The sequence below is a fragment of the Stenella coeruleoalba genome (assembly GCF_951394435.1).
Source record: "Stenella coeruleoalba genome assembly, chromosome: 17".
In the NCBI taxonomy this organism is placed as follows: domain Eukaryota; kingdom Metazoa; phylum Chordata; class Mammalia; order Artiodactyla; family Delphinidae; genus Stenella; species Stenella coeruleoalba.
The window spans coordinates 45,496,521-45,518,526 of record NC_137163.1 but is presented as its reverse complement, the minus strand read 5'-3'; the positions used below and the strand labels follow the sequence as shown (position 1 = coordinate 45,518,526).

General features: G+C 35.1%; 1 protein-coding gene across 3 annotated transcripts in view; it reads right to left on the bottom strand.

The window, feature by feature from the left end:
* Positions 1-16,071, bottom strand: part of NBN (nibrin) — a 47,943-nt gene extending 31,872 nt beyond the window's left edge. The window contains exons 1-8 of one of the 3 annotated variants that reach the window (XM_079901602.1): positions 15,956-16,022; positions 15,365-15,682; positions 13,994-14,124; positions 12,696-12,844; positions 12,082-12,241; positions 9,259-9,362; positions 812-929; positions 8-198 (exon numbers count right to left, since the gene is read on the bottom strand). In XM_079901602.1, the coding sequence (XP_079757728.1) occupies positions 8-198; positions 812-929; positions 9,259-9,362; positions 12,082-12,241; positions 12,696-12,844; positions 13,994-14,124; positions 15,365-15,473 (962 nt within the window). In that variant the 5' untranslated portion in view covers positions 15,474-15,682; positions 15,956-16,022. Of the gene's footprint in view, positions 1-7; positions 199-811; positions 930-9,258; positions 9,363-12,081; positions 12,242-12,695; positions 12,845-13,993; positions 14,125-15,364; positions 15,683-15,955 lie in introns of those variants that run through there. The other 2 variants (XM_079901603.1, XM_079901604.1) reach the window with 2 other exon arrangements.
* Between the last annotated feature and the right edge of the window lie 5,935 nt (positions 16,072-22,006).

Genomic DNA, 22,006 nt, shown 5'->3' with positions numbered 1-22,006 from the left:
TCTGTACCTCTGGAGTATATCCATAATTGAATGAATCCGTTTTTTCTGAGAGTCAGGAATTAAGGTCTGTGAATCTGTTATTCCTACATCAACAACACAAGTTCCAGGAGCTGAAAAGAAACTATCTTCTTCATTGTCTTCTGTTATCAACCTAGCATCTCCTCCTCCAAATACAACTGCTGCACTTAATTTTTTATGCTAAAAATGGAAAGAAAAAGAAAAAAAGTAATGAAATAGCCATAATTAATGTCTTGAATACATTCTTAAAATTATAAGCATTTGATTTGGGAAATAAAATATAAGCAGAATTGAAGAAAAATTGATTTTATAATACTTCCTGAGAGGACAATCTGAGCTTCCACTCTGAGAAAATCCCTAGTTCACCAGGTACCACTGCACCCTGGAATCCTTACATCATCTACAGCTCCTCTTCACACAGCACTGTAACTGTGGGCTTACTTGCATGATTTTTCCACTTGCAACATTAACTCCTGGAACTGTCATTTCAGCACACAGAAGACATTCAACAGCTGCTTACTAACCGAACAAGTTAGAACTTAAACCAAAGTTTTTGGTCTCCTCCCTGTACGTATTTATATAAACAATTAATAAGCCAATTAAGAGATATTAAGAAATGCCATAGTCATATACATGAACGCTGGGCAAGTTCTGGTGCCTGGGCAGTTTTTTATTTCACTTCACACTTCTACACAAAATCTCAAAAGGAAGTGTATTAACAACTATTGACAACAGTAATAATTTATCCTAGTTTATAACATTTTCTTTACAAAAATTTAGCTTATAACATTACCTGTTTGGCATTTAGAAAGACAAATGTTTTCCCTTTGAAGATTTGTTTTCTTTCCTGTCGTTCTGACAGATCAATATTTTTACTTCCAATAACTGGTTCATCAATAGGTGGGTAAAAACTATAAAAAATAAAATAAAGTACATTCTAATTATACCCTACACTGTATGTATGTATAATCTAATGTATAACATTAGATTTTTAAATGGAATGGCAATCTAGACACTAGAAAGGCTTAATTTCCATAATACCATTATATTATTAAAAAATTAAGAGTTTTATCTGGGACTTAAGGACTCATAATGAGATACAATTAAATATATATGAATCAAACAACTTATGTAAATTACAAATAGTTAAGAGAGAAAAAAGTAATTAAAAAGTTTTTTAAAAAAGTAAAAACAAACCAAAAAAAAACCCCAAAACCAAATGGTTGAAACATCATCCATTAAAGATCAAATTCTATTAGCATGCTGTGCTTGCTTAGGAACCAGTAAGTATTAGTAATAATGTTCATATTGTAATTCTATGAACTACTGCTATAAGTGTTTTGTTACAAATCTCTTTGGAGAAGCTCAGGGAATTTTAAAACCTACATTTTGTGAGTTTAAATAAAATTCCCAAAGATTTAAAAATACAATCTTTTAGCTCTTTAATGTAACACTATAAACACATCTTAATCATCCATAGAGATTAGGGAAAAGAAGAAAATAGAGAAGTAAAATCAACAGATAATTCAGTTCATATAACTTTCTATATAATCAGATCTTTTGTTACAGCTATTCATAACTGAGCAGACTTTTAGTTTCTCTCTACCTTCTAGTAAAAACTATTAATGTTCATGGATAGAAAGGCTCGATATTGTTAACATGTCAGTTCTTCCCAACTTCATCTATAGATTAAACACAATCCCAGTAACTCCCAGCAAGTTATTTTGTGAATGTTAACAAACATTCTAAAGTTTACATGGAGAGGCAAAAGACCCAGAACAGCCAACACAATATTAAGGAAGAAGAACGAGGTTGGAGTACTAACACTACAGAATCCAAGACTTAATGTTAAGCGGCAGTAATCAAGAGAGTGTGGGACTTCCCTGGTGGCGCAGTGGTTAAGAATCTCCCTGCCATTGCAGGGGACACAGGTTTGAGCCTTGGTCCGGGAAGATCCCACATGCCGCAGAGCAACTAAGCCCGTGCGCCAAAACTACTGAGGCCCGCGCCCCTACAGCTCGTGCTCCGCAACAAGAGAAGCCACCATGATGAGAAGCCCGCACACGGCAACGAAGAGTAGCCCTTGCTCGCTGCAACTAGAGAAAGCCCGCGCACAGCAACGAAGACCCAAAGCAGCCAAAAATAAATAAATTAAAATAAATAAATAAATAAATAAAAGATTAAAAAAAAAAAGAATCCGCCGGCCAACGCAGGGGACATGGGTTCGAGCCCTGGTCCGGGAAGATCTCACATGCCACGGAACAACTAAGGCCGTGCGCCACAACTACTGAGCCCACATGCCACGACTACTGAAGCCCGCGTGCCTAGAGCCCGTGCTCCGCAACAAGAGAAGCCACTGCAATGAGAAGCCCTCACACCACAACGAAGAGTAGCCCCTATTCGCCGCAACTAGAGAAAGCCTGCTCACAGCAACAAAGACCCAACGCAGCCAAAAAATTTTAAAAATTAAAAAAAAAATTTTAATTAAAAAAAAAAGCATGGTACTGGCAAAAAGATAGACAAATAGAACAGTGGAGGAGAATGAAGAGCCCAGAAATAAACTCACATAGAATCAATTCTGATCTTTTACAACAGAGCAAAGGCAGTACAATGGAGCTTAGTCTTTTCAACAATTGGTGATGGAACTGGACATTCACATGCAAAAAAAATGAATCTAGACCCAGATCTTACACTCTTCACAAAAATTAACTCAAAATGGATCATAGACCTAAACATAAAATGCAAAACTATAAAACTCCTGCAAGATAACACAGGAGAAAATCTAGATGACCTTGGATATGGAGATGACTCTTTAAATATAACACTAATGGCTTTATCCATGAAATAAATAAATGATAAGCTAGACTTCATTAAAATTAAAAAGTTCCACTCTGTAAAAGATAACATCAAGAGAATGAGAAGACAAACCACAGACCAGGAGAAAACACTTGCAAAAGACACATCTGACTGTTATAAAAAATATACAAAGAACTCTTAAAATTCAACAAGAACACAAACAACCTGATTTTTAAAAAGGGCCAAAGACTTTAATAGATACCTCTCCCAAGAAATAGAGAGAGCAAATAAGCATATGAAAAGTTGCTCAATATTATATATCATCAAGGAAATGCAAATTAAAACAAAGAGATACCACTACACACCTACTAGAATGGCTAAAATCTAGAACACTGATACCACCAAATGCTGGTGAAGATGTAGAAGAACAGGTACTTTTATTCATTGCTGGTGGGAATGCAAAATGGTACAGCCACTTTAGAGGACACTTTGGCACTTTCCCACAAAACTAAGCACATTCTTAACCACATGATCCAGCAGTCATGCTTCTTGGCATTTACCCAGAGGAGATGAACTCATGCCATAACTTGGAAGCAACCAAGATGTCCTTCAGTAGTTAATGAATAAATTAACTGTGGTACATTCAAACATGGAATATTATTTAGTGCTAAAAAGAAATGAGCTATCAAGCCATGAGAAGACATGGAGGAAACTTAAATGCATATTACTAAGTGAAAAAGGCCAATTTGGAAAGGCTACATATTGTATGATTCCAACTATATGACATTCTGGAAAAGGCAGAGCTATGAAGACAGTAAAAGATCAGTGATTGCTGGGAGTTGGGGAAGTGGAGGGATGAATAGGTAGAGTACAGAGGGTTTTTAGACAGTGAAAATACTCCATATGATACTATAATGATGGATATATGTCATTCTACATTTGTTCAAACCCAAAGAATGTACAATACAAAGACTGAATCCTAATGTAAACTATGGACTTTGGGTGATTATGATGTGTCAATGTAGGCTCACCGATTGTAATAAATGTGCTACTCTGGTGGGGGATATCAATAATGGGGTAGGCTATGCATGTGTGGGAGCAGTGGGAATACAGGAAACCTGTACTTTCCTCTCCATTTTGCTGTGAACCTAAAACTGCTCTAAAAATTAAGTCTTTAAAAAAGATTTTAAAAAAATTACTAAAGCATAATGGTGATGATGAGGGGACAATGTAGGATGGGGGGGAATCTGGACAGTCACTAGAGTTAACTATCCACAGAGAGCAACATCCAATATGACAAAAATGTTTTGGTCATAAGAGTCACAATCCAGCATTTTAGAACTAATTTCCTTACATTTCCCTCCTCCCACCCCCCAGATTTCTCCTTGGAAACATACATTATCTCATACAGTAAGCTGTCATGACTAAAATTTTATTAATTAAAAAAAACTTTTATAACTGACTAAACCACAAATGCATGGGTTTTAATCTGCTAGATTACTAATGGATGTTTTAAGGCTATTTTAAAGTAGTGATTCCTAGAATCTGCAATGTCAAATGACTGAGTTATCTGCAGGTAAGAGCAGATTTAGTTGGTAGGATGGAATGCAAACCCGGGGAGTTATTGCAGTTTTCTAAATAACTGACTTTAAAATTCTGTTTATTCTACTTTTAAACACATACAGAGAATAGTGGAAACTATTTTAACTATTAATTAAATCTACAATGAGAAAATAGGTAGCACTAAAAAATTAACAGGCATTCTAATTCATAAATAGGAAAAATTTTAATATCTCTTCATCAAACACCTTACATCCCTTTCAAGAAAATTCTTCTGTAGCTTACACTTCTTTTAGTGTAAAAGGCTTCATATATATACAAATGGGTGTTTACAAATTAGTCTACATAGTAATGTAACAACACTAGATTATTGGGCCAGTCTCAGACAAAAATAGAATGTAAATGTTTAATACATACATATGACTGAGTAAATGTGAGATTCCTACTGCTTTCTAATGACTAAAATAGCATTTTAAAATTATCTACAGCTTTGTGTTTTTCACATTGTCATTCTTAATTTTGCCACAGGTAACAGATAACAGTTAACTACAGTTTAGTTCAATGAAGAGTGAACATTTGTTATACCAAGTCACATTCCATGAGAATGATATGCAATTAGCTTTCCAGAGTTCTAACTTTTATTTGTGTGATTCTTTGATGTTTGGTTCCTCTACTAAGTGCCAAGATGGCAGAAACTGTAATGCTTTTTGGCTCATCATTATATCCTCAGGTCTATCTTGCCTGGTTCAATAAATATTTAATAAACCGGCAGTATAAAACAGAAATAAAAATTTCGCCTAATAAATTAGAAGTAGACAAAGTAAAAACATCCCTCAATACAAATGTGAGTATTAAAATTCTGGGACTAGAAAAATGTATTTTGGTTTTCTTTTAAAAATATTGGTAAATTTGAGCCCCAATACTCAATAAGACTGATCTCGAAAGGAAAAAAACCCACCGTATTATCAAGAATCGAATCAAATGTTGGAGTCATACATACATATACATATATATGATATATATATATCGTATATATGTATATAATATATATATCATATATATATACATATAATATATATATCATATATATATATATATATATATGATATATATAATACAGTGACAAATAATAGACCATGTTCTGGAACTTCATATACGCAGAAAAATCTTTCTCTCTTTAGTAGTATTAAGGATGAAAACAAGAAAGGAGAGACTAGTGATAAATGTGAAGAAAACATCATTAAAAAGTCAGTATTTCTGAAAAATTACATTCTAGAAGTTTTAAAGCATCACTGAGGCTATAGTGATTTGACAGCTAGTAATAAAATTGGAAAACAGTAAATTAACTTGGCAGAGACCTAGGTTAGAGGCACACTGCCTGAATATAAGAATACCACAAATATAAAGTGACCTCTAACTTCTATAATGAAAAAATTAAAACATTTTTTGGCATACTTACACAGAAACTTCAAGAGCTACAAATAAAATAATTATGCTTTATTATGTAGTAACTGGTACATATCATTCACAAATTCTATAAAATATTAATCTAGAAATATTGACTTTTTCCTATGTACATTTTATAACTTTATATAAATTCTTCACATGATGTTCAATAAATTTCATCTAACTCAAAGCACATCATCTTCACTTCTGTCCCAAGATTTTCCAAATACAGAAATTTTCTGAATTCATGGCTGTGGAAACTATTCCAAGCCACAATATTTCTTTGCCCAACATCTGGATAGCTGTTTATTTCATTAGTACCAAAGGTACATGTCCATGATTTCATGATTTTTTTTGGTGATCTCCAAAAGGTTTGAATTACATTGGCATCCACACCTTGTAAATCTGAGCTTGTATCTCCAGGAAAAAAATCTCTAGTGTGTGTTAAATTTCTTTGCTTTAAATTTTAATTGATTATTTAAGGTCAACTCTATAAGCTTCCTAAACTTTCATTTACCAAGATTGTTTCATGCTAATGTGTCTCTTGGGTCTGAGATTTTATTACAAGCTAATAAGTTAACCTATTCCTCTTTCATGGATGCTGGCAGAAGACACAAGACTCCTGGGTCAGAGACAAAGCAAGCAGCAAGCCTCAGTGTGTTTGCAGCAGGTCTCCTTCCATGCCAAGTCCCCTGGGGATGACACAGAAGGTACATACCATGGGTTGTGTTACAGGAGAGGTATATACCATGGGTAGTGTTACACTGAACTTGGGAATCCACCCATTTTATAACAAGCTATAAGCAGGCCTGCTCTCTGTCCTGGGAAGGAGATATTACCTCATCCCTCCAGGTTTCTCACTGCAAACATAACCCTGAGAAATGGCCTGGGTATAGGGTAGTCAGGGCCTTTCATTCTTGGCATAACCAGCAAGTTTTGTATGATGTAAGGACTCTCTCCCAACAGTGTTTTCTGTAAACAATGCTGCTTGTTGTTTAAAATAAACTGAGAAAGGGAAACTCCCTTTTTCTCTTGAGGATCATTTTTTTTACATTCAGACATATATAATATTTTAATGAACGTCCTTTATTAGAGCACAGAGTATCAAAATTAAATACTTCTTTTAAATGTAATCTAAAAATGACTTCATCTACATTGGTACTTTGATAACAGTATAGGAAAATTAGGTATCACAAACCATATCAGGTACTCTATCTTAACCCTTCACTTACTCTGTTTCGTGGTAACAGTGCAAAGATGCAGACATAACTGTACCAAAAAGGACTACACATTTTGTTAGGTAAAAATATAGTATGCCTCCTAATTTAAATTCAGGACTAGTGATAATGCTTTTACAGAACTAAAAGAACAGGTAGTTATGTAATAGAAGAGCCACCACAATTTATCTCATATCCCTTTTATAACCCATCCTACTACTATTTAATATCTTAAATTTAATCATTTTTCTATTTAATTGAGTATGGAGTCAAATTAGTCTTCAACAAACATATCAAAATGGATCCCAATAAGTATAGCAATCTATTAAGGCAAAAAAACTACATACTTTAAAATAGTATTAAAAACTTGATTATCAGTTGCCATCATCAAACATGAACTAATGTAATAGTCTTTCCTGGTTAACACTGAATTAGGAGTTAGTGAACAATCTTAGAGTAGGGATGTTTTATTATAGTCATCTAAGTTAATACAATCGCAAATTGAAGCCAGAAAAAAACTATGCCTAATCTAAAGTAAAAACAACAAAAAACCAAAAAACCAAGGTTAAATACACCTGAGAATCTAAACAAATAAGCAAGAATCAATGACTAATTCTAAAAACTCTAAGACCATAAAACATATCACCAGTAGTAAAAAATCAGACCCCTCCACTCTTAAGTAATCTAGAATTAACAATGGTTTATTATCTGTAACAAGAGTCATTATTTATAGAATTTATCAACTTTTCTAGGGAGGGTCATAAATAGGCTTCAGGGAAAAATGTAATTCTGTTGAAATACTATGTAAGTTGGTAGTAAGTGAAGTTTCTAGAGGAGAGACCAGTGCTTTCATTTTCTCACAGCGGATCTAGGACTCAAAAAAGGTTAAGAATCATCTATTTTAAAATCTCGGGAATTCCCTGGTGGTCCAGTGGTTAGGACTCTGCATTTTCACTGCCAAGGGCCCAGGTTCAATCCCTGGTCAGGGAACTCAGATCCCACAAGCCACTTGGTGTGGCCAAAAAATAAATAAAATAAAATCTGAAGATCTCTTTCCAGAGGAAAGCATATTTTCTGTTAACCAGATTATAAAATACAAGAAACCTCCCAAATGAAAATTAAAAACAAAGAGAAAAATCTGATATTCAATTACTTTTAAAAGCAAATACATATTATCAGGTATAAATAGTTCCTAAAAATATATGTACTGGGCAAATTAGCTTATAATAGCTAGTAATATTTTTAAATTGGTAATAAAATACTTAGCTTGAATAGGTAATACTTAACTTAAATTGGGTTATAAAATACTTAATTTGCATAGAATTTTAGATTTTTAAAACTTCCTCAAATCTATTATGTCATATAGACTATAAGCTACTGACATACATTTTAAGCAAGCATGTTCTTATGTTGACTAAAAACACCCACCGTTTTATAGTCACCAGTATTTTAACCATGTAATCTAAAAAGAAAAATCACAAATATCTTCCTCCTCAACCATAGCTTATATTACTGCAAACATTACTAATACAATACATACAGTGAATAGATCCTTTAGTCTGGTGGTTCACAAATTTAGCAGAGCATCCAAAAAATAATAAATAATCAAGCTACTATGAATCTTCCCAGATATTGCAATTAGCTACACTTCTTTTAATAAGCACCTATTATGATGCCAGGCAATATGCTCAGACTTTATGTATGCCACTAGTTAAGATAAATAATACTTATACTAATACTAATAATACTGAATACTTAGACACTCAGCAGGACAGGTATTAGTCTCATTTTTCAAAGGAGGTAACGGACACTTAGAAGAAATCAGCTCAATTCCCAAGGCCACAGCGCTGTTAATATTCTGGCCCAGGACTCTGAGGCTCCACAACAGGGATGCTGCACCACACAATTCCTGGTGTCCTGCATGCATGATGCCCAGCATTGGCATGTGTGCTCTACTGATTTCACCTCTATGCTATTACTGTCCTTCAATATTTTCCTTTTAATATTGGCACATATGTTAACATGTGTTTCACAGAGATAAGAACAATCAACAAAGAACTGGGAAACTTTCTTCACATACTAACAAGAAAACTTCATTAATAATACTGAACTGTAACATTACATCCTGAAATAGTCAATAAAGAGGGAATTAACCTAAATAAAACCAGTGCTATCATATTTTGTATGTCATATTTTATTATATTTAAAATAAGCAATATACCTTTCAATTTCTGGAGGTTGTTTCTTGGACTGAACTGTTTTAAGAAATTCAGTAAAATATTCTGGTTTTACAATCGGACGCCCACAAATGAGTGCACATATTGTCTAAAAAGAAGAAAACATGTGAATACATATACTCATACCCTAGTTTTTTTAAAGATGTAAGTTATAGACTACAAAGAGGCTGTTCTATTCTGTTTTTCCTCCTGTCTCTCTAAATTTATAAAGGAGACACAATCTATAAAACAGAAGTCAGTACTGGTCACTGCCTAGTTTTAGTATAAAAATCCCTGTATAATCACTTGATTATTAGAAGCTATCAATTACAATACAGGGGGGGACAGATTGGGAGTTTGGGATTGACATATACACAATGCTATATTTAAAATAGATAACCAATGAGGACCTACTGTATAGCACAGGGGACTCTGCTTGATATTCTGTACTAACCTAAATGGGAAAAGAATTTGAAAAAGAATAGATACCTGTGTATGTATAACTGAATCACTTTGCTGTACACCTGAAACTAACAAGGTTGTTAATCAGCTATACTCCAATATAAAATAAAAATTAAAAATAAACAAACTGTGGTAACTACAACTCATGTAAGTCAGAATCCTGCAAAGCAAAGGCCTATATGCTAAAATAGCAATAAGACTGTTGAAATAACAAATAAATGTAACATACAGGCAAGTAGCAATAAACAATAAACAATCATTATTAAAGGTGAAAAAAAAGAAGTTACCAATTACAATATTAATTTAAAAACTGCCTGGGGAGGGCAGAACAACATAACATAAAATACAAGTCAATTTAAAAATGTATACCATTTTAAAAACATTAAAATGTACATCTTAGAATTAAGGAAATGTAATGTCTGCCCTAGAGAAGACAGTAACAAGAGATAAACATGAGAGAGTTCTTTCACCTTAATTGCCTTTCAAACTGATTTTAATTATGGAATAAAGTCTTTTTAAGAAAGTAAATAAAGGAATAACTCTTTAGTGTTGGACAAAAGCTGAAAATAAGTATATACAGATGGAGTGGGGGAAGAAACTTCAACTAGCAAGTGAATTAAACTATAAGCCTCAAATAAGATGTATCCACAAAATTTGAGACAGATTAAAATATACCATCACTGGCAATGAAAATAAGATTCAGCATAATTCCAGGAAATAATACAACTAAAGAATTGGTAAGAATGCTTCTAATAAACATGGGAAATTACCTAAATGTGAGCAAGCAATTTAGGGTATCTCTCAAGAATGAAATCTGAAAGTTATGAACCTCAAATATGAATGAAATAATTGACTTCTTGCATGAAGCAGTAATGTGCAATTCAACACTGGACTGAGTAAACTCCAATACATGTGATCCTGGGCAAAGGATTCAATTGCTCCATGCCTCAGTTTCCTCTTCAGAAAATAAAAACTGAACTGAATGCTCTTTAGGTTACCTTTTGGTTCTAACATTCAACAATTTAAAAAACATAAACTAACCTGTATTTTTGGAAAATTTACTAAAAAAATAATATAATGACAAATATTTTTTGCACACGATTGATCATAAATATTGAAAAAGGAGTATTGCTCTGCAAGCCTTTGTTGGTATATATACAGTACTCTCTAATATCCAGGGACTGGGTGGCCATTAGCATCCTAGTCACTGGAATACTGTGTACTATGGTAAATGGATCCTAGTTTCCAGGTCTGTCACAGACTCAGTAAAATATCTTTCAAGACAATCTAACTGCCTTTGCTCTTATTTCATACCCACCAAGCAATGGCATGATTATCTATTCCATTTCTCAGGTACCTTGGTATCTTCAAGGGGACCATGTTGGAGTCTACATGTAAATATTCTGGTCACTATAAAGATACATCCCTACTATAAACTAATAAATGGACATTTTGAATTATGAATCTATTATTTGGGTTTATTAGCATAAATTACTATTCAGGAGGCTAATCACTCTGTTGAATTTATAAATCAATTTCATAAACTTACAAAGATGAAACAATCTTTGATCCAAGTTTAACATGAGGTTCAATTTGAACAGCAAGCCTTTCTCTATGACACCTATTTAGGTATAAGACACATATTCTAATTTAATTAATTATATATTAAAGGATTTTTGTATCATTGAATAAAGGAATCTACTGTTGCTTTTCACTATAGATATTAACCTAAAACAATCTCACATATCTATAGTCAACCTGCTGAAGGAGACGAATCACCTCCCAAAATCATTCTTCAATTAGTTTTGGATTAACCAAATCTGAAGATGATGCAAAGTCTGAAACATCCCAAAATATATCACTGCTTTGACAAATAACATATATCTACATATCTCTAGATTGTGACAATACATTAAGGTAATATTGTAAGAACGTAAAGTCTTTGTGATTAGGGTCTAAAGCCAAATAAGAACTAAAGAAAAGAGCATGAAAATATGAGATGGTATCAGAGACTGGAGGAAGGAAAGACATGAGCTGCTAACTTTGAAGATTGGCAGTTGATCTCTAATTGCTTTGCTTTTAGACTGAAAACACAAACTATAGGCTGTAATAACTTCTTGGTGAAAGGATAATATAAATCATTTAAATGCTAAATCAATATCTGAAATATAATTTAATGTGCTTTTGCTTGCCCCATTCTAGCCTATACGGTAGATATGGGATTCACTGGCATATATACATCTACAACTAACAGTTCTGATAGTTTTAAAGCAAGTGACTTTTAAAACATCCGTGTATAGTGGGTAAAGGAATAAACTTAAATTCAGAGAACTTACTTTAACACAATAACAAGGCATTCAACTTACTTTAATGGTAACTTTAACTGATGTCATGACAAGGTGAGTACATTCCTCTGTCCAATTGTTTACAGTAAGTCCTCCAAGTTGCAATACAGCTTGACTTAAAGCAGTTTTCCCAGAGACATCTAAACAAGAAGAGCACGCAACCAAAGGTTCATACTCTACTCTGTAAATGAGAATAAGTTACACAAAGTTATCATAGTTATAGAGATGGCAACTTATGGTACTTTAAACTTTAAGCTCACATCATATGCTGTTATTTTAATTTTTATTAAATTACTAAACTTTCTAACTTATGAAATTATCACTTCCTAAGTCTTAAGTCGCAATTAAGAAAAAAACAGTGATCAAAGTTTAACATTATACTTTGACCTATGCAGAATCAAACAAAAGTAGCTCCCATCAAGGTTCTTAGGGCCCACTCAAACTCTCATTCACTCTTTTCACTATCTATGATTAATAAAATGCACTAACCACGTGTGGTGCAAAGTTCACCACTGTCCTAAGTAGGAACTAAATAGACTGGTCCCAATTCATTATCCATAAATATCCTTTTCCTTTAGAATCTGATTGGTACAAAATAAAGCTGTCCATTTTAATATCAATTTAAAAATTCTTACCTAAATTTACTTTCAAACACTCCAAAGGTAACTCTATCCCCTGTCTGCAAAATTCGGGGAAGGCCATTCTGCATTTTTTCCTCATTAACAAAGGTACCATACTTAGAATTATCTTTTATTGTCAATATAGGGACTTCATCTGTTTGACTCTGAAAAAAAAATCAATACATAATTTAAAGTCTCTTACTGCTCAGTAAATACTATTCCTAAGGGGAAAGGTTTCAAAACAAAAGGTTGATAACTTCTGGAATAGGTGATAGGTGGCTAACCTCTCAACACAGTAGGCAATAGAGTTATTGTTTTGGTTGCAAGCAAAGAATGATCACTCAACTAGCAATTAAGAGAAAAATGTCAATTCCAGAATCACTCCTCTTAGAACATACATTTTCTTTATTTTTGTAAGTCAGGGGAGATTTTCCTGACCCCTCATAATTTGAGAATTGTTTGCTTTTGTACAGTCTGTTTCATGTATAACATGACAGCTTCATTCCTAAGGTTTTTGTTTTTTTTTAAATTATCAAAATCACGTAGTAAAAATCAGTCCAATGCAAAAAGGCTAGAGTGTCTGACTTGCAGTAACAATTTTTTTTCTTTAGTATTTTCAACAATGTTTTTCTATACCTAAAAGAATACAGACACAAAACCTAAATATTACTGAACAGATCCAGTATTTGCCAACATGCAGTCTTTGCTCAAAATAATGGCTTTTCTTCCTTAATTACCACCAGCATTACCATGAGCACAGCTATTTGTATATATTTATATTACTTTTACAATCTACCTTTATTATTAAAACAACCAACACACCAAAACAAACTCAAAGCCATTCAAAGGAGCTGTGGGGCATATACAACAGCTGTTTTCCCTAGTAAAGCAATCAATTTCCCTTGTGAAAACCTAAGATATACAGGAAACACCAGTGTTCATATGGCTGCATTAACTCATTAAAGCAGGAGTCACGATGGTCTATTCACTGTTCTATTCCCAGGCTTTGGCACAGTGACTGACACACAGTAAGCACTCAATAAATGTTCAAGTAAATAAATAGAAATATGTTCTACTTCCCCTGAGTTTCTAAATCACTAAAACAAATAGTAAAATACTGAAACAGAAACTTCAAATCTTAAATAAACAAATATCACCAGTACCACTGCCCAAACGTCCTTAATTTTGTTAACATTTAAAGAAAACTAACAGCTTTATAAAAAGTCTCCCAAACTCTTACATATACACCAAGGTAAACTTTTGTGATTTCAATCCTCTTACTGTCAGCTAGTGAAATAAAATTAGTAACTTACCAGGTTAGTTACAGAAAAGTTAGCAGTTAATACAGCATGATTTCGGCTGATTGATTGATCATCTTCAATTAGAATGCCACAGTTTTTCCTTCCAACAATGTACTCAACACCAGCCAAAAGTCTGTATGGTTCTAAGAGAATTTTTTTAAAAAGTAAATTAACAGGTACACACATACATAAACATGTATTTAAGATATACATATGGCAAATATTTAAACATTTTTATTTTGCTATTTAAAGGCTAATAATCAACTTTACATAAATCAAACTTGTGTTTTCCAGTAAAACCTCACTGAAGGAGGCAAATCTAAATAGATAGAAAGCTCTACCATTTTTCTAACAGGAAAACAATTTTGTCAATGCTTGCCCAAATTAACTTATAATTTAATGCACTACCAAATAAAATCACAACACTATGTTTGGAGCTTGATAAGCGAATTCAAAATTCCATCAGGAAAATATAATGTGAAAAACTGTCCAGAAAAATGTGAATATTTTGGGAACTTCCTCTACCAGGTGGTAAAATATGCCAAAGTGAAAGCAGTTAAAAAGTATGGTATTGGATCAAGAGTAAAAAATATAGATCAATGCAAGAAAAGTCCGGACCAGATTAAAGTGCATAATTTGGGGATTTTTTTTTTTTATGTTAAAGGTAGCTTTTAGAACGTGAAAAGGTTATTAGTTTTAAAAAAATTTGGAAATCACAAATTGTTGGAAGAACAGCATGTACGTTGAAGACTTGTAGAGTTTAGTCTGGTACCACTGGAGTGGTAGAGTGATTAGGGCAAATAAACTAGACAAGTAGAAAGGAGTCCAGGTAAACCTTGACGAGACCTGGATTATATTTTATTAATCAGATTCTTAACCTAGAGTGGACTCTTTCAACAAAAATCTTTTGTGTTGGTTTCCCTACATTTTTCTTAGAAGGATGGAACCCCATAGCCTCCATCTGATTCCGAAAAGAGTTCAAGATCCCCCAAAAGTTAAGAATGCCACCCACTGGCACTAGGGGCATTTTTCTTCTGCTGCCTCCTTAAAGGAACTCAAAGAGCCAGCCACAGGCTACAACTGTTTCTGGAAACTGTTCCTACTGTGTTACACCTCACAATGCTCCAAGTCCACAGTGAAACTTGATCTTTGAGTCTCTATACTTTTAGTATCTACAGTATTATTACAGTATTTATTTTCCTTACCATTAGTTTGCCCTCTCCATACTTCCTTACACTGTCAGTCCATTTAGCCTCTACGTAGATCTTTTCTTTACTCATAATGTAAACTTCCGGAGGGCAAGGCCAATCATAGGCTACAACTGCTTATCTATCAACTAATAAGTGCTTACATATATTAGGCAACCAATTTACATGCAATTACCATTTTCCGCTGCTAGAAATGCAGAAAAAAAATTTTTCAGTTGTTGTGATGACAAAACGGTAAAAGGCTCCGAAACAAAACCAAAATTATGCTTTCCTGTAGTTGCCATTTACACAAGTCATCTCCGTGGCTCCTCACAATGCGCTCAAGACAGAGTCATAGAGTCTTCCAGACTGTGAACTTATTCTGGATGTTTCCTCAAAAGCTTAAAACGCTAGATGTCGTAACATATACCCGGCCAAGACTCAATCCGGAAGACCATTTAAGCCCAGGTCAGAGCTAGTCCCGCCAGAGGAGTTGGTCCCAACCACGGAGAACCTGGCGGTAGACCGGGAGGAAAGGACCCGGCGGTCACTAAACGGCCCAGTGTCGCATGCCTCCTCCCCCCGTCAGACCAAAGCCTGGTTCGCAAGCACTGCGCACCCGCCGAGAAAGACTACGCAGTCCCCACACAACAAATGCGCGGCTTTCGCACCAGCTTTCGCAGTCTCCCAGGGCGAGAACGGTCCGAAAGTAACCATCCGCAAACCCTCTGCCCACCGCATCTGCTCCCGGGAAATCGGTCCCCGGACATCTCCCTACCGCCCTTACCTCGGGCAGGGCCCGCAGCTGGGAGCAACTTCCACATGGCCTGGAACACTAGGGTCTGGCCGATGCGCGACAGCGTAAGCGCGGCTGACCGACGTGCGCGGCCGCAGCGCCTGCGATTGGCGCAGACTCCGGGACGTGCGCGCTCCTGGAAGCCACACCTGCCTAAGAAGCGGAGGGGTAGATAGAAGTGCGGCGTTGGCGCCTAGTCGCCACCCTGTGGTTAGGGTATTGAAATGTGCTGTCTTAAAAGGATCCCATTTTAAGGTGTTCAATGAATACAAGATTATCGATTTTTTTTCTGATTGTGAATGGAAATGATTTTAAAAATCAGCTTCAAAGCAACGTAAGGAAACTTTCTAATTAAAGATATTAACGTAGTGACCAGTTACGTATTTCCATGCATTTGCAATTGCTTAAATTGCGGTCATTCCTTCGTATGGATCCTAATGATTGTGATAATTATGGTGAAGATAAGTATTTCACTCCAATTATTTTTACTCTTCTCCAAGCTCAGATAAAGTTCTCCTAATTTCTCTGTTTCATAATGTTGCACTTTCATCTAATCAGTAGCTAAGTACTGGGGAGTCTATCCGTCCTTTCCATTTCTACTTGTACCAAGCTGGTGCAAGCTCTTCTCTTAATGCTATAGTAGCTTCCTAATCCTTCACCATCCACCTCCTGCACTAATCCATCCTACAGTCTACACACTACAAAGTAAACACCCTAGAGTACACTTCTGATGTGTAATAATTCACATAATTTTTGGTTTTCAAAAGCATTCTGAAATGAGAAGGAAGAAAGATGTCACTTCAAAAGGCTGGTTTATGAAAGACTCTGTTATGAACATAGATGCAAAAATCTTATACACAAAATTAGTGAATTGAATCAGGTGGTATATAAAAAAGATAATCATGACTAAGTGGGGCTTATTCCAGAAATAGAAGGGTGGGTGTTAACTGGGGGAAAAAAATAAATGTAATTCACCAGAATAACAGGAAAAAGGGAGCAAAATAATGATCATCTTGGTAGCTGCAGTAAAATCCTTTGATAAAATTCCACATTCATCCATTTATGCTCAGCAAAATTGGAATGAAGGGAACATTCTTGATCAGATAAAAGGCATCTACCAAATAACTGCTGCTTACATTATACTTAAGGTAAATTATTTCATGTTTCCCCCTGACATCAGGAATGAAATAAGGACATATTTGCTCTTACCATTTATTTTAAACATGGTTTCGGATGTTCTAAGCAATGTAAAAGGGAAAAAGAAAAGGCATATGGATTGGAAAGGAAGAAATAACAGTCATTATTCACAAATAACATGATCATGTACATTGAAAATCTAAAAGAACTGAAAAGTATATTTAATAAGGTCACTGAACACAATGTCTAAAAAATTCAGTTGTATACCTTTATTCCAGAAAATAAATAGAATGTGACATTTAAATAGCTAATTATAGTAGCACCAACAGTCATCAAATACCTTATAAGAAATCTATCAAAAGATGTGACACAAAACATTATTGACTGCAAAAAACTACTGACAGAAATGAAAATAAGTTCTAAATAAATTCAGTATAGTATACCATGTTCGTGGATTAAGATGCCATTTCTCACAAAATTGATCTTTCTATACAATGAAAAATGAATTTAAAAAGTCCCAATTTTTTGAGTGGAAATTGATAAGCAGTTTTTTAAATCTATGTGGAAATGAAAAGGCTGAGAATAGCCAAGGAAATTTTGAAGAAGAATAAAGCTGGAGTGCTTACAACTACCAAGTATCAGGATGTATTTATAAAGTTATATTGTCAGTGTTCTGTTGACACGAGGATAAAAAATAGGCAACTGTGTCAAAATAGACCTAACCCATGTTAGGTCAACCATGTTGATCTGCATATGTAATTTGATTTTTCAAAAGTGATATTACAGATCAATGGAAGAAAGTTCTTCCTTTTTCAGTAAATGGTCCTAGGGTTATTAGTTAACACTACAAAAGAAATGAAGACTGACCCCATACTTCACACACATACAAACTTTCAAATATACAAAACAGTATTGTTAGCTTATAGTCATGTTGTACATCACAACTGGAAATTTCTATATTGTTTTTTATTTACTATCTTGCCTGTGCAATTTCAGAGGCTCCCCATTGGCCTTTCCCGCTTTGATAGCTCTTATTCCGTAGGCCAAAGAACTGTACTAATGTGGGTGCTTTACTAACTACCAAATATGTCCTTTTCAATTATATATTTGGGAACTGTGGAAATGACCACCAGATAGGTCCCTGTGCTCAGTGGATGTACTTCTTCCACACCTGGGCAAAAATTTCATTTATTATCTGGCTCCTATCTACCTCTAACTGCGGGCCATAATAATTCTTTGTGTTCCTGGGTGTCAATAATGATTGTGTCCAACAATCCTCAAAATGTTTGAGCATTCCCTCTTCCTCAGTGTATGGTTTCCCGAGGGAATGGCCATAGGTCCTTTTGAGGAAGGACTGAGGGTGGGGTGGGCATGGACAGGGAAATCATTACCATATATTCTCACCAAAGTGTTACAGGGTGCTTCCTCCTGGCAATCCTGCCTCTCCTTCAGTAAATGGGTTCTGGATTGGTAAACTGGCTCAAGTTAGAAAACTGGGTAAGAGACTGACTTTTTATTGAGACTGCTGCTCTCAGCCTTATGTCACCCATCCTTGATTTCTTGTCATTGTATAGATTGAGCATGCCCTTGTTAGCTAACCTCTATCTTTCCCCCTAGGGATGCCGTATTCTATTAATCATCTTCAGAGGTCAGGATCTCTGACTGTCACTCCTATTTTGCCACTCATTTGGATACGTGTAGTGGTACCTTTCTGATGGTGAAGTGCTGCCACCTGGCTTCTACTGTTTCAGGATTCTGTTAGCCTTGTTGTTTATCTGTGAACCCAGTTCTGTAACAACATCTTTTATCACTCCCCATGACCTACGAGGAGAGCCACCACTGAGCTTCTCAGTGATGCTGGTGGCCCTCTCACCAGAGAATTCCTAGTCACTTTGATAAATAGAGCATCTGTATTGGAATACTGGCATGCCTACTTCTCTGAGCATTTTGCTCCTTACATCTTCCATCTGCCATGACAATTCTTCCATTTCTACTTCTCTTCGTGTGGGCCACCACTTTCTTCAAGCTTCTAAGAGCCATCATGGAAGAATGATAGTCATATTTCCTAGGGTCCTTGATAGTATTAAATCCTCTCTCCCTGAAGAGTGCTGCCAAATCAATAAACTCTCCCTTGTGCAAATTTATTTTCCATCTGCTCCCTGTTTAGCAATTTCAGAATACAGTCTCATAAGCACTCTTCTTGTTCCTGCTGGTACATGTTGGTGAGGTCCTGCAGCTCCATCACTATAAAGTCACTTTTTCCCTTTTCAGAGCAAGTCCTTCCCTAGCTGGCTTTTGCTATAACTTTGTCCTGTTTATGTCTGATTACCAGAAGGACAGATTGAGTAGTCTCAGAGTGATTAAGGAAAACTTAACTGTTGCTTGGCAACAATATATGTCTGTTAATCAGAGTTGAGAAATATTAAAAAGATGGGACACAATGCGGGTAGAATTTAAGATTGGTAGCAAATTGGTCTGCTCATTGTTCCATGCTCCTTGCTTCGTGTAGTTTGCTGGCATCTCCTCTTACCTCTGTTCTGTTATAAACAAACTCTCTTAGATCTTTAAAGTCTTCATGGAAAATTCCCTCTACATCTTGCCTTAAATGAAACATGGCTCTCTCCCTAGGTCACAGCTTCCTTCCATGAGTTCTAGGATAGTCATTCCAATACCTCTCCCACTGACATGCACCATATTTATTGGCCAATAGAATTACTATTTCCCCCTAAACTTTCATTTCCATTTTAAGATATTCATCTTCCCTGCCTTGCAAAATCTCTTCTAGGTCAGGATTATTTCATATGACTACCCACCCTCTATACCCCTTTTATTGTTACTAACTGCAGGTATGTCCATGTCATTTGCCCATATTCATTGAGGACATTGCCATCTATGAGAGTTTTCTTCTCCATCCCAACTCCTGCCATCATTCTCAAGTAATTGTAAGACACAGCTGGACAACATATTCTACCAACTAGGCTCACATTTCTTTGACTTTCTGCTCCTGTGACTTTCATTTCTGCTTCAAACATACTACCCCTTTGATGGTCAGTTTTAGCTCTTTATATCACCAGAATCTTCTCCAGCTTTAATATCCAACTTTCTGACTGGAGCTGCTTGGCCTTCTCGCTTTCTTATATGTTCACTCCCATTACACCTGCTGTTTAGCTTCTTCCAGGTATCCAGCCACTTGAGCCCTCCACTTTACCCAGGTTATCTGTATCCTTCTATCCTCCATCATATGCAGGATAGACACCAGGATCTGAGCTTGAACTACTTTTACTCTTAGCTCATCTCTCAGTACTGAGAATAGCTCTCAGAATAACTTTTACTCTCCGAGTTTTCAACTCTCACTTTCAGCTCTATAGCTCACTTTTCTATGAACCCTAACAACCCCTCAGTCATGAGTCAATCATACAGTAACATTCTAGACTGAAGCTTCTGGATAAAATCTGCCTATCTTTGAAAACATGAAATGAATGCAAATTCATAAGCTCTAATATCAGTTGAACTACAGAGCATTATTCATCAGTCCCATTTCCTGTTTTTTTTTTAAATTTATTCCCTATAAACCTAAAGAGCTATTCCACAGCTTCGCAAATCTCCTCAAATCTCATCATCTCCTAGCCCCCTTCTAAGAATATGGTATCATACCTTACTGAGGAAATTGATGCAAGAACTTCCCTGCAATTTCTGTTCCTACTCTGCCTCTATCCCCATCATAAGACAAACTTCTTTTCTTTTAAAAGCTATACCTACATCTCATTCTTGCCTTCTTTTATTTTTTGGCCATGCTTCACAGTGTGTGGGATCTTAGTTCCCCAACCAGGGATCGAACCCATGGCCCCTGCATTAGAAGGGCAGAGTCTTAACCATTAGACCACCAGGGAAGTCCCTCATTCTTGCCTTCTTATCTCTTATTTCAGGGTGTGATTTGACCTTTCAGTTTGGGATCAAATTCTCCATTTGTACTTAACTTAAACCCATCTCCTCTCATTTCCACTAAGGTTTTGTTTTATGAGTTACCTCTTTATACTACATATCTTCAATTTCTTTGTTTGTTTTCTTCACATTATCATAAAAACATTTAAAAAACTATCTTGTCTTCCCCCCAAATTCCATTAACTCTGCCATTATTTTATAACAAATGTTAAGCTAAAGCATAGGTTTAATAGAGCTAGGATTTAATTGTCTCAAGATCACAAACTAACTAAGGTAGCTCAGTCTCCTCTGACATATAAGTGGGATTAAATAATAGCTACGTTGAAGTATTATTGTTAGCATTAAATGAGATAAATAAATAAATAAAATAAACTGTACTATGCATGGTAGATGTTAAACAAATATTAGTTCCTTTTCTTTCCTTCCTTTCTAGTTCCTTAAGGGTAGGGGCTGTGTCTAAGTCATTTCTGAGTCCCTACTGTATAAATCATTTTTATATCTCTAATATTTACCATAGTGATGGGCACAAACAGGCACATAAGTGTTTGTTGAACTTAACTGCTCATTGATGTCTTTTGAATATCTCATTGAATATCCCTCTTTCCAACCTTTACTTATATTGGAACTGTGAAGATAGATGGGGTGTGGGGGAATAAGAAGCATGTGGAGAAACAGTGTTGACTCAAGGTGTATCTTTATGATTCTGAGGATTATCTGATAATAAAGAACAATGAGTTATATTTTTTGTAGCCCAATCCTAATTCTATTTTACTAGAATTATTCTACTATAATGATTTTATATTTTTTGAGAATAAACAATTTAATTTCTATGTGACTAAATTGCTTTGTCTTTACATGGGAGTATAATAGTATATATGTTAATCTATGCATTATTAGTAACTTAATGAATTAATCTACTGGATTATAATTATCAAATTGGCTGTTTGACCAGAATTTATTTGT